The sequence below is a fragment of the Paramormyrops kingsleyae genome, chromosome 8, assembly GCF_048594095.1.
Source record: "Paramormyrops kingsleyae isolate MSU_618 chromosome 8, PKINGS_0.4, whole genome shotgun sequence".
Lineage (NCBI taxonomy): Eukaryota > Metazoa > Chordata > Actinopteri > Osteoglossiformes > Mormyridae > Paramormyrops > Paramormyrops kingsleyae.
The window spans coordinates 19,843,945-19,857,995 of NC_132804.1; the positions used below are offsets into that span (position 1 = coordinate 19,843,945).

Sequence of the window (14,051 nt, forward strand, 5' to 3'; positions counted from 1 at the left end):
TTCTTTCCTGCTAGATAAGTCAGCAGGCACCACTGGGCACTGGAGCAGTGGATACAGTGTATATAATCCTGGTGTGTCCGTTAAACTTTCCGTGTCATAGTCTGTCGCAAAGAATGACGTTATTAGTTTACACTACAAAACTTCGGAAAAATCCAAGAAGGCCTTCCGTTTATTTCGTTTCATTTAAAATAATAATTTAAAAAATTCTAATTCAGGGAAAGTTAAGGCAAGACTTCTAGTGACGATGGGTACTTGGTTAGGTACATGTTGCGCAAATAATCATATTCATTATTTCAAAATTCCGCGTAGCACATGTGACGTTCCGGCCTGTCTGGCAGTAAGACGCGCCCCACTTGTACGAAGCAGTAGTTACATGGAACTGGCGGGGTAAGGGACGGGATTCCGGTGATGGGATATAAAAGGCCGGCGCACAGCACTCGGGAACACACGTTCAGGGTAAACCGCTCCTCGGAAGGTCATCCCAGCTCGCATCAGAATCATGGCTCAAGGTATGATCTGGCTTTCAACCATCCGTTATATTTTCATTTACGCATGTTAAGCGTCTTCCCGATGAAAACGAGTTTCCTTTCTGCCACCTAAATTCCATTCTTTGTTTCCTTTGCTGGTGTGATATCGTCTTTCATGCAGATTGAAACTGTCTATAAAATAACCCATGGACTGAAAAAAAGTAAAAACACAAAGAAAGACTCGAGTTATACTGCAAATTATAACGATGATTGTGCATAATTTTGCCTTCTAAGTACTCATTGATAAATTGAAACTGAGGGTGATAGGGTGATACAGTATGTACTGCTGTATGCATTAAAAAAGAACACTGAATGACGAAATGTGGTGAATGACACTGAATAAAAATGTCAGAGAAACGTGCACGCAACAATACAATTAGTTTATAGTCTAGTTATTAGGCATTTTAAGTATTCTACTATTTACATGCTTCTAAAACATTCATCTGCAGAAATGCGAGCCAAACACACCTGCTTCTCGATTCGACTCTCCCGCGATGTTAACTTTTATACATTAATTTACATTTTATTTTTTATGCTTTTGTTTTTGTCCCGTGAACCTAAAGTCTTCATACTGAAGTTAAAAGGCAGCGAACACATCTGAGCTAAGTGACTTGAAATGTTATACAAAAATAGCACCGCATTCTGTACGTACTTTGGACGCAGCTGCTGAGTAAACTGTCCCGGCGGAACTTATAAGCTTTCAATATAGTCTTCACAAAAATCTATTGCCATCTGGGCACTTCAGAAGACTTATTTTTAGCGTAGAATTTAGCGGTAATTGCTGTCAATACTGACGGCAAATGGTTCCCCGGTATACATAGGAGGACTTAAAGAACCTCGAACAGCTTGAATATTTGAAGAAAAATAAATAAATAATATATATATATATATATATATATATATATATATATATATATATATATATATATATATATCGATGATTGCTTTGGGATTTGTATCTGTAAGAAACCTTCACATCATTAGGACAGCATTTAAAATACAGATTTAGCCCTGTCTTTTTCACGTGGGTGTAAAATGAAATATTCAAGGGTAAATATAGCATACAAATAAAGAATATTTGTAATATTATGTCATGTGTTCTGTTGGGCAACAGATTGTAGGAGGCAACATTGTAGCATTTTTAGTGCCTACATGGTGTACTTTTTCATTAATGTGTTTTCCAGCAGCAATAGGAGAAGCGTCCCTTAGATTCAGAGTCGGTGTGGGTGGACTGGGAGTGAAATAGGGGTACGTCAGCCAGTCTGTGTAGAGAAGGGCTCCTGTGTTTCGTAAATACTGGGTGTGCCAGTAGGACATCTTGTGGCTTTAGGGTAGAGTGAAGAGTCCTCCCTGTTTGTAAACCTGCGTCAATGGAGGTACCATGTAAGCATTCAGTGGGCCTTGCTTATGGAATGACCGCTGTGGTGGCATAAGTAAGAACGAAGAACAAAACACAGAAAAAAAACAAACATGTTATTTACGGTTAACCCCTTGATGTCGGCCTCTTTATTTGAAAACATGCAAGGTTAATATTTACCTGCTTTCATGTGTAAACAATCAACCATATGGCTTCCAGACTACCTTCGTCAAGATTTATAAAATGAATGCATGGTATGTGGTTTGCTCAGAAAAAAAGAATGTCTCCAGAGTCTTTATTGGGAGCAGTAAATTGAAATCAGGCCTGCTGTCGCACTCGAGTGTATTTTAGAGTGAACCAAGGCAACCTGACATATCAGGCACTGTAGGCCCTGATTGTACTGCCACATAGATTAACAGGAAAGACCTGGTGTGTTACAATCCCCACCAAGGGTCTGAATGGTGTTTAGGCTTAGAAGGATCATCAATCTGAGGTTCAGAGGATCCTTGTTTCACGCAAAATATGAAAAAGATGTAACTGTGCAGCATTCAAGATCTGGAAATTAAGTTAAAAAGGAATCAATTTAGATGTTTTCTTTTCTATTAGTGTCTCAACAACTTACTTCTTGTAAACCAAAACACCCACAATATGAAACGCATTTGTCCTCGGTGCCTGGAAACAAGAAGACACAGATTTTTTTTCCACATTATTTTTTTTTCCGGCTGAATTAGTGCAGCCATTGTGATTAATTTTAGCAAGTGACTGCCTTCCTACATGGAGGCATGGAGTCACTACTAAACACGCAGTAAAGGGCAACGTATCACATATTCCAATAACAGGAAATCAGGGTGGGATTTTTTTTTTTCCTGAGTCATATTTGTATCCAGGATAAAAAGGGAGGATCCGAACACCTCAAAGGAGTTTGTGCTTAACGGACTTAGATTTTCCCTTTTGGTTTTCCTGGTTGAGGAAATGCTTGTTTTCACACTGCAGAGCATGTTTCCTGGATTACATATAAATGTAAAAATTTTATGAAATCCGTTTCCCTCCAAATAGTTGTGCTTTAATAGTGTTTTTTTCTGAGATTTGTGATAATTGGGCCCTTTTTTGTATAGTTTTTTGTATATGCTTCTTTGTGAATGCCCCTTTGACCTATCCCCCTTGACCTTTAACCCCTTTCACTCTCAGCGCTGGACATCGCAAGGTGTGACCTGGATTGTGAGATCAACAACACAGATCACCGCACGGATCTCAACGGTGTAGATCGACTGATCGTTCGCCGTGGAAACCTTTTCACCATCACCCTGTACCTAAACTCCGGGAGCTATCAGCCCGGAGTCACCGACTTCCGCCTCATAGCTGAGACAGGTACCTGCACCACTGGGTATTGCTGTAATATATGTAATATACAGGACTGTGCTGTAGTCTTAGGCTGCCAGAGAAAATTATGTTTAAATGATCTTCATATTGGTGTAAAACTATATCTGTGTTAGATTAGCCATTTAAAAGCCTCTTTTAAAGTCACTCTAGTATTTGCAGGAACCATCCGATACACCATGTGCTTGTTTACTTGATCACTAACACACAACTTCTTTGCACAATGAATATAAAGGGTGTCAATGTGTTTTCAGGGGATGGGGGTAGATGCACTAAGTGACTGAGTCAAATCTGTCCTCTCACTTTAGGCTGTATGACCTCATATATTGTACCTCTGACGACTGCATGCGTAAATAGGACAAACCGGGGTTTATTTAGGTCTGACAGGTAGACGGGGGAAACACACAGCAAAACCACGTTAATGACAGCTCTAGGGAAACAGACTTGAACACGGACTAAGAACATAAGAACATAAGAACATAAGAAATTTACAAACGAGAGGAGGCCATTCGGCCCATCAAGCTCGTTTGGGGAGAACTTAGCTAATAGCTCAGAGTTGTTAAAATCTTATCTAGCTCTGATTTAAAGGAACCCATGGTTTTAGCTTCCACTACAATAGCAGGAAGACTATTCCATACTCTGACTACAAGCTGTGTAAAGAAGTGCTTCCTCAAATTTGTTTTAAAATGTTCTCCCGCTAATTTCCACTTATGGCCACGAGTTCTAGTATTTAGACTAATATTGAAATAGTCATTTGGCTGAACAGCATCCAGACCCGTTAGAATCTTATAGACCTGAATCATATCCCCCCTTAGTCTCCTTTGCTCAAGGCTGAACAGATTCAGTTCCGCTAACCTCTCCTCGTAAGACATTCCTCTAAGACCAGGAATCATTCTCGTAGCTCTTCGTTGCACCTTTTCTAAGGCAGCAATGTCCTTCTTGAGGTATGGTGACCAAACCTGCACACAGTATTCTAGGTGGGGTCTTACCAAGGAATTATATAAGTGTAACAACACCTCCCTTGACTTAAACTCCACACATCTAGAGATATAACCCAACATTCTGTTCGCCTTTTTTATTGCTTCCCCACATTGGCGAGAGTGGGACATGGAAGCATCAACATACATACCGAGATCTTTCTCGTAATCAGCTACCTTTATTTCAGTGGAACCCATAAAATATCTGTACTGTATATTTCTGCTCCCTGCATGGATTACCTTACATTTATCTGTGTTAAATTTCATCTGCCAAGTATCAGCCCATTCGCTAATTAAATCCAGATCCCGTTGAAGCCTCTCTGCTGCTAGATTAGTATCTGCTACCCCGCCCACCTTAGTGTCGTCTGCAAATTTAACCAGTTTACTGTATGTATTCGTGTCAATATCATTAATGTAAATTAGGAACAATAGTGGTCCTAAAATTGAACCCTGCGGTACCCCACTATAAACGGAGGCCCACTGTGACATAGTGCCTCTAATAACTACTCGCTGCTTCCTATCAGTTAGCCAGTTTTTGATCCAAGCTGCCACAGTTCCTAAAATTCCTGCAGCTTTAAGCTTTAACAAGAGCCGTTTGTGGGGGACAACATCAAAGGCTTTCTGGAAATCTAAGTAAATCACATCATAGGTTTTTTTGTGATCAATTTCACTTGTAGCTTCCTCAAAGAACTCAAGCAGATTCGTTAAGCAGGATCTACCTCTCCTAAATCCATGTTGGCTATCCTTTATAATGTTATTTGCATCTAGGTAATCTACCATTTTCACTTGAATTATAGCTTCCATTATTTTTCCAGTAATGCTAGTTAAACTGATTGGCCTATAGTTTGCTGGATTACTTCTATCCCCTTTTTTGAATATGGGTGTTATATTAGCATGCTTCCAATCTGATGGTACCACACCCGCAGATAACGATTTCTGGAATATTAAAGTCAAAGGTTGGCTAATAATATCCCTCATCTCTTTCAAGACTAAAGGTAAGATGCCATCAGGCCCCTGCGATTTATTTATTTTGAGTTTTGCTAGGCTTAGTATCACATCAACCTCAGTTATACATATATTGGTCATAGACGATGCTGTATTCGTATTAATTGGTGGTAAGTTACTTGTGTTCTCTATTGTGAACACCCTTTACCTTACATATACTAATATACAAAAGACAAGCAGAGAATAACAGGCAACAGGTGACTACAATCGGGAATTAACACGAGGTAACGAGGGGGGCGTGGCACATAGGAGGATCGGACGAGCAGGTCATGACAGTACCTATATATATATATATATATATAGGCTACCTGTCCGTTTGACAGTGTACATTCATTTATGCGCATTCAACTAAAATCACTGGCTAAAAGTTTTTACCCCTCCATCAGTGGGTTAGACCCAAATTCACCTGGCCCAATTAATTCATATTTTTAAAAGATTCTGGATAGTACTGGGTGGGACAGACACTGCTGTTTTTAACATTGGGTGGGACGTGTCCCACCCGTCCTTCTCACGAGTAACGCCTCTGATCAGTACCGTATAAAGTTATTTAACTAAATAAGGTCATTGAATCAGTGGTGAAATCTAACAAATATGTGGAGGGCTGGAGTTGCCCCTGGGGGTGTATTTGGGGACTGAAGCGACAAGACACCAGTAACTCTTTGGAGAACAGAAGAAATTCTTGTAAATGCTTATTTAAATATCAGCAAGGGAAAATGACTAAGCTGGTGGAGAAAGAGAATTCCCATCAGTCTGCTAACCTTTTGTAATGATACTTTCTAACCTTGATAGGGCTTCTTGAGGAAATCATCTTGAGAAATGCTCACCAAACATTCCATGGCTGACAATAACTGTTGTTTGTCGGTGTTGCTAAAGTTAAAGATATAATACAGGAAGTGGAATTCATGACAGGATAGCATGTGCTTTAGGAGAGATACTGCTGTCCAGACACTTCTGAGGAACTGTGTTTCTGATCTGACAGAAAGAAACTCGACATCCAGTATTTATGTAGAAGATTTTGATAGCATCATTTGTTATGAAGATTCCTTGACAACAACGAGGTGACTTAAGCTTATTTAAGCATTGGAGACAAGTTATAGTTTGGAGTCCAGAAAACCCATAAGGGATAAACAATAAGATAGACTGGGATTTTAGGACCACGCCAAGTCAGGTTGTCCTTATAAGGTATTGCGTTTGTTCTCACTAATTTCCTGTAGCACTGCCAAGTGCTCTGCTATCCTATGGAATGCGGCTCCCTCTCCAACAAGAAATCATCTCTTAACAGAGATGATGGCCATTTCATTAAGTACATCACCAAGAGAGTAAAATAAAGGCAGGCACTTTTGGCAAGGGTGAAATTGAATGTGCGGTAATTTTGTTATGGCGATGTTTGATAGAAAATGGGAAATGCTTGATCCAATTCAGGAAGTGTTGGCCTTCAGTGACTGTGATCGCGGTTCCACATTCAGACATAACCTCTTGACCTTACATCATTGGCTACAGATGAGGCCTCTCAGCCACACTTAACCCTAACCCTTCCGGAGGGAAAGACTGCTTTTTAAGCCTCGCTTTTGCTATGTATAGGAGATATTATAGCTCTTAAAATTTGCCTGACCCAGAACTTGTGAAAGTACCCTGAACATATTTGAAATGAAGGCAATAAGAGTAGTAGTAGTTGTGAATGTAGCTTTGTAAACAAAACGTTGCTGGTTCAAGTTGTAGGAGTGACTTCTTTCTAGTATTGTTGACCAAGGTACTTAGCCTGAATAACTGCAATAAACGTATACAGATTCCAGTAATAAGCAGCTATACAAATAGCCAGAGCCATAAGGGGACTTTGAGTCCAGGGAGGTCATAGATGCCTTGAGGTAGAGGAGAGGTCAAGGGGCAAGTCCCTCCATGCACCAGTAATTGATTTTCAGTTGTTTGGGACGATTTTTTGTTTTTGCCGAAGTGTGACAGGGAACCGAAAGCTATGTCCCGGCTCTTGTGGCCGCCTAGTCGGTTTGACTTTTATAAAACCAAGACGGCTCAGACATTTGCTTTGCTGGCCCATCCTGTTGAAAAGCCCGAGGGTAGTAATGAGCTCCCCATTCCCTCCTCCCTGTGGGTCTGTTATACTAACAGGGAAATAATCTGGCCATTAAGCTAAAGACATCCACAGTTTGAGGCAGACATCAGCGGGTTGAAGTCCTCTGCATGGCCGTTTCAGGCTCATTTGTCTGCAGCCATAGACATAACTTTTAGATTTTTCGCCCAAGTTGTTTAAAATATCCGGGTGCCTCTTGCCAAGCTTATTCAGGTTTATGCAGTGATCACTTCACACCCTCAGGGTTGTGGATTCAGTTACAGCTCTCAGATCTGTGTGTGGAATTTGCCCCCCCCTCCCCCCCCGTGGCTTTCCTCCTGCAGTACAAAAACATGTGCTTCAATGAGCTGGAGTTGCTAAATTGCCCATGGTATGTGATTGTGTCAGTTTGCTCCCTGTGACGGACTTCCTCTTGCTGTCTAATATAAGTTCCAGGTACCCCCCTTGAACCTATACTGCATAGGCATTGAAAGATCGATGGATGCAAGCCAGTCTTTAGGAGCCAAAAACATTGTGCTAAACTATATGTATCTTCCACCCACATGAAGGACCATGTTCCTCAGAGTCCAGTGGAACCAAGGTCATCATCAGCTTGAGCGACTACTTAGATTACACTCAATGGAGCGCATCCGTGACCTGCTCCACAGCAGACAGCATCTCCGTGTCCATGTGCTCTGCTCCCGACGCCCCAATAGGACGATACACCCTGACCTTGGTGCAGGACCATGAAACCAACCTGGGAGAGTTTGTGCTCCTCTTCAACCCATGGTGCCCAAGTGAGTAAACGCCTGACATACAGTCCCACTGCTAAGGGTCTGACTCCAAAACTCCTGACCCATCATATTCATCGCTTGATTTTTGGCCAACAGGAGACGCTGTGTACTTGGACGATGAAGAGAAGCTAAAAGAGTATGTTTTGTCTCAAGATGGAATTATTTATCAAGGCAGTCACAAATTTCCAGTTCCCATACCATGGAATTTTGGACAGGTACCAAATTTGAATGCAATACAATTTAATTAGCTGTTTTGCTGTCATGGGGACATCTGTGTGCAGCTGCACAAATTTATGCACGTTTAAAGATCAGATTTCAAGGTTTACTGGGTTTTTGCCTCACCAAGATCGTTTAATGATTTCCAGATTGTAGACTCAGATTTCCTGAAAATAAATAACTCATTGCCTTGCATGGTAGAAAATACTGTTGCTATCCAACGAAAAAACATTTATCTCCAAAAATCCATTATTTCAGGAATGTGAAAAAATGCATTTTCTCAAAAACTACTTTACAAAATAACCCTAAAACAACATAATAATACACCACTAATAGAAAGCTATCTGTACACAGCCATCAGCAACAGAACAATGTTTAAAAAGGACATTCGTTAACAATGATGTTAATTAGCTACCTATCTAGTTATGAATGCTAAGTTGTTAAAATTAGTGATATAAAGCAACACATACAAATGACCACCACGTATACTGTTAACTAGTACAAACAGAAATACGGTTTAAATAGAGGACTTCATAAGACATCTTTTTATTGGTCAAATATACGTCAAACATAATTGTAGATAAGGAGAATGAGCGAATTACATTTACTCACAATCGTCAAAGTGGACATACATTGATATGTGCAGAGAATAGGGCATGATGAAAAATGCTGAGTCTGTTTTTAAAAGAAAGAATTTGTCTAAAGAAATATGTGTTATGTAAATGTTTAGAGTGAGGCCATTTTTGTGCTTGTTTGATGGAACCTTTTGCTTTCACTATGATAAGTTTGAAGATGGAATTCTGGATGCCTGCCTGAGAATCCTGAACGAGAACCCCAAGTTCCAGCGCAACCCTGGCGAGGACTGCTCCGGCAGACGGAACCCCGTGTATGTGTCCCGGGTACTGAGCGCAATGGTGAGTCTGGATCTGAGCATGATGAGGTCTGACACAGTGGAGCTGTGTGTTGGGCCTGAACCCATTAGTTTTGTAGAAGCTGCCTTGAGCTCTGTAGCTGTCTTGCTTTCAAACGGACTTTTGGTATGACAGGCAGCCAAGGAATCAGATCTGAACTTGGTCAGTTTGGAGCCAGATCACTATTTATTATTCTGCATGCAATTAATAAAGCATTGTATTATCAGCAGTGCACCCTATGAAATTTGTAAATAAAATAGGTTTTGCACAGCCAGCCTCTGTTCTAAGAAGTGTGATTTCTTAGCCAAGATTGCGCCCTTTAGTTCCTGCTGCATTTCAGTATAAATTATCACTGACAGCAAAAACAGACATAATTATTAAAATATTTCACTTATATTGTTTTTCTCCATCAAACAACTGGTATGCATCCTTCGGAAATTGCATCGCTATACCTGTACCTCTCCTTGGGTTTCTGGGAAATGAAGGACATTTTATCTTTGTGCTGGCTGGGAGTACAATTTAAACTCACCTAAAGTAATCATAGGATACAATATGCAAATGTAGGTGACTGAGTGAGATTTCCTTTAAGTAATATTTGCATAAAAAATCCCTACTGTAGAGTAGGTGCCACAGTGACTAGTCCTATTGCCCCATATCTCTGGGGTTAGGAGTTTGAATTCTGCCTTAGAGAGAACTTGCAAAGATCAATTTAAGTCATGCGGGTTTCCTCCCACAGTCCAAACGCATACAGTCAGGCTAACTGGAGTCTCTAATTGTGTGGTGTGTGCATGCATGTGCCCTGTGATGAATTGGCATCCTGTCCAGGGTCAGCCCCTGCCTTTTGCCCTGTGTGGTTAAAAGATACTGTAGATGGATGATCGACCCTGATTTGCAGTATCTGTGCTCCAGAAAAGCAGAGGTTGACTGACTTTCCAAGTTTTCTATGTTTCTTTTTGTTTTGTGCTTTCCTGTACTTGTTTATTTGAAGGTAGAACTAACTTATTTTTCATTTTCCCAGGTGAACTGTAATGACGACAAGGGAGTGTTACTTGGCAGATGGCAAGGCGGCTTTGAGGATGGCACCAGCCCCCTGTTCTGGAGGGGCAGCGTTGATATTCTGCATGACTGGGACGCCAACTCTTGCAAACCAGTACGCTATGGGCAGTGCTGGGTATTTGCAGCTGTGGCTTGCACAGGTAAGAGCATGTCATCATTTAACAACACGTTCCATTACCAGTTTATCTCAGTTCAGTATCCGTTCAGTTATACAGTCTTGAGGGGGTCTTGGATGTCCCAGTCAACCGGTAATATCCTCCTGAGACCCAAGGAAAAAAGTGTTCTTCATTGTGATTTTCTATGTCTTTGGAGGATATAAGACTTTATATAATCTTTTTTCAAATTTATTTTGATTTTTAATTTCACAGCATGTCCTCTTTGGTGTACAACAGGAATAAATATGTTTCCTTACATCAGTGAAAAGATAGATGCAAAAACAAAATGTCCACTACAATATACATAAATGAATGGGTGGGATCTCAGGAGGTTACAGAATGCTCCTCTACTTTCTCAGGAGACCCCATCCTGTCTTCCCTGCTCATTTCCCTTTTCCCCTTTTGTTACTCCCACCTAGCTTGTGAAATTCCCCAATTTCCCCCCCCCCCTTTCCTGTACCACATGAGTCTTGTTTCTGATTGGAGCAAGTCTTAAAATGCCAGTGTTGTATTTTTTCATTCCAAAGGGCATGCTCAGTAGATACAGCCGTTTGTAGGACATCTCCTAGCGCACATGTTGTACATCAGCCTTGAAGATTTCTGAAGGGGGGGCATCTGCCCATTTTCACATGCTTTTTAGCCTCCCCCCCCCACACACACACTCCTTTACTAGGATGTCATAAACAGGAACTACAGGTGGAGATAGGGTAGAGGCAGGATATCGTAATTACATGCTAGGCTGGTCAAGCAAGGTTTACCTGAGCACTCCTGCAACAATGCACATTCTGCCGAGTGCCTCTGCGTTATACGTTTAGTCATTTTACTTGCTTTTCTATTTTGGTTGTGCACTAGTTGCCAGAGCTCTGGGGATCCCCTGTCGAGTGATTACCAACTACCTATCTGCTCACGACACCAACAGCAATCTGGTTATTGAGCACTACGTTGACGAGGATGGAAAACTTGTGCCGAAGTCCAGAGACATGATATGGTAAATGACGTCAATGACTGGGCCACATATCAGCAGATCATTGGCAATTAATTTCTGAAAGGAGACGCAAAAGCATGATAGATGTATGAGCCCATTGTGAGTTTTACATCTGCTATGCAGGAACTATCATTGCTGGGTGGAAGGTTGGATGACCCGTCCTGATCTCGCGCCTGGTTATGATGGTTGGCAGGCTAGTGACCCAACGCCACAGGAGAAGAGTGACGGTATGGTTTATGGGCTACATCTGCCCAATGCCTCGTGAAGATGAGCTGTTATTCCTTACTTGTGCTCTGCAGCTTGGATGCCATGTCTGTTTTGTCTAATGTGGTCAATCGCCATTTAAATGACATCTTCCTTCACTCTACTGTGCCTCAAGGGGTTTACTGCTGTGGCCCTGTGCCAGTAAAAGCCATTAAAGAAGGGGAGCTCACGTTTAAGTACGACGCTCCATTCGTGTTCTCCGAGGTCAACGCTGATGTGGTGGTGTACAAGAAGAACAAAGATGGCAAAGAGCAGAAGGTCTTATGGACCGCTGAAGTTGGGAAGAATATCAGCACCAAGAGCGTGGGCACTGATAAGAGGGAAGACATCACCCATCTGTACAAGTACCCTGAGGGTAAGCAAGTCACTCTTAACTCGCATTCGGTTTTTAAAGAAGACCTTTTGAAGCACTGGCACTCATCCCAACTTCTGAAGTTGCCATTCTGTCCGAAACTATCACAATGAGGCTCAATGTAGATAAACAATTTTAACAGGTTCCGCAGAGGAGAGAGAGACCTTCAAAAAAGCCAACCACCAGCACAAGCTGCTGCAGCAGCAGGACGACACGGGACTGCAGCTAAAGATCACGGTGTCGCCGGAAATGAGGAAGGGCTGCGACTTCGACGTCTTTGCCAGTATCACCAACAACACAAACACCACAAAGCTGTGCCGCCTCATGTTCTGCTCAAGGGCCATTTCATACAACGGCGTCCTGGGGAACGACTGTGGCTTTAAAAACCTGCTCAATGCGGAGATCTCATCTGGAGAAGGTTTGTCTGACCGTGGGCTTTATATTGAATCCTGCTCTGTTTTAATGGTAATTGCTTATTTGCTACCTTATTCATCATATTTTGTAATGCATAGTTTTTTCATGAGTTTGTTGAATTTTTAGAGAAGAAGATTCCTCTCAGGTTGAACTATTGCAAATATGGAAACAATCTCACTGACGACAGCCTCATCCAGCTGGCAGCACTTCTGCAAGACTATAGTAACAATGAAGTCCTTCTATCAGTGAGAACAATCTTCCTGGAGAACCCAGAGATCAAAATCAAGGTACAACAGAAACATGCTCATTTTTACATTTTCAGGCTTCGGGATATCAAGGGCAATTATAGTGAGCCTTAAAATGATCCAAACAGGCAATATAGACCAATTCGCCTCTGGTATGCTGCACTGTAGTTTGCTGTTCATTTATCTTGGCCTTGTTCTTTTCTGTAGGTCCTGGGAGAACCCAAAGTGAACCGCAAACTGGGGGTAGAGATCTCTATGAAAAACCCCCTCCCAGAGCCTCTTGTCAATTGTTGCTTCAACGTGGAAGGATCTAACCTAACCGGAGGAAGAACTATCACAGAAACGTAGGCTTTGTGTTTTTTTTTCCAAATAAGATTCATGCATCTTACATTCGGTGACATTTAGTCCTTATGAAAAACCTTATTTTTAGATGCATTGTGGGTAGAAACATAGAAAAGGAACTTTTTTTCCCCTGCACAAACAACGCAAATATTTAATATTTGCTGTGTAAGGGCCAATGGTAATAGGTGTCACAATTCATAGAATAATTGCATTATTGAGTTCAAATGCCGTTGGTTCCTGGCCAGAAAATGTCACATGGACTATTTGGTTGGATGTTGAGGAAGCTGCAGAATCCCTCTATCCTTCTGTCTCTATAGAAACTGTCATGAAACATTCATACATCGTGTGCGCCTTCAAGCCCCAGATGCTTTTTTTCCCTCAAAAAAAGCACAAAAATAAGCAAAAATCAGATGCACATATAGGACAACAGAGACAAAGATAAATTAGGAGCTTTAAGAGGGAGAGGGCCTCAGCCAGAATCACTGTGATGGTATCATACTTCTGCTGGACGGGCTGTGATGTGTGTGGCACACAGCGCATTCCACGACGTGTGACAGTGTTTTTCTTCTGCAGGCTTGAATCGACGGTAGGACCTAGGGAGGAAGCCAAAATTAAAGTTTACTTCACCCCCACCCACTATGGGCTCCGGAAGCTGGTGGTTGGTATCAACAGCAACAAACTTGGTTATGTCAAGGGCTACCGGAATGTTATCATTGGGAAGTAGAGATGAAACTTATAGGTCACTATATAATGAGGAAAACAGAATGCATTTTCATAAATACTGATTTTATATTAGCCCTGCATTTTGTGCATATATGCATAGAAATCCCTCTTTTTTTCATTTATACAGTAACTCCTATGATAGTCTGTTACCTGATGACGCAGTATATTTGCCTGCCAGTCATTTCTTCACAAGTGTTTGGCTGTTTTCATTTAATTACATCTTACATGTTGTTTTGCATTTTGTTTTAACTAATATGTGTATTCCATTAAACTGCTTTTTCATGCA

The 14,051-nt window shown here is 41.4% G+C and overlaps 1 protein-coding gene across 1 annotated transcript; it reads left to right on the forward strand.

The window, feature by feature from the left end:
• The first annotated feature begins 349 nt into the window (after positions 1-349).
• On the forward strand, positions 350-14,051 carry tgm2b (transglutaminase 2b). Its single transcript, XM_023836382.2, has 13 exons — positions 350-509; positions 3,073-3,252; positions 7,878-8,105; positions 8,199-8,317; positions 9,104-9,232; positions 10,248-10,425; positions 11,293-11,428; positions 11,549-11,652; positions 11,805-12,044; positions 12,184-12,459; positions 12,582-12,742; positions 12,908-13,044; positions 13,616-14,051. Exons 1-13 carry the CDS (start codon positions 500-502, stop codon positions 13,764-13,766), a joined length of 2,049 nt encoding a protein of 682 aa, XP_023692150.2. The 5' UTR covers positions 350-499; the 3' UTR covers positions 13,767-14,051.

Bases quoted from the DNA above. Each gene is read 5' to 3' on its own strand.
- tgm2b (XM_023836382.2), top strand. The intron at 3,253-7,877 runs GTACCTGCACCA...ACCCACATGAAG, and splicing joins CCGCCTCATAGCTGAGACAG to GACCATGTTCCTCAGAGTCC. The intron at 8,106-8,198 runs GTGAGTAAACGC...TTTGGCCAACAG, and splicing joins CTTCAACCCATGGTGCCCAA to GAGACGCTGTGTACTTGGAC.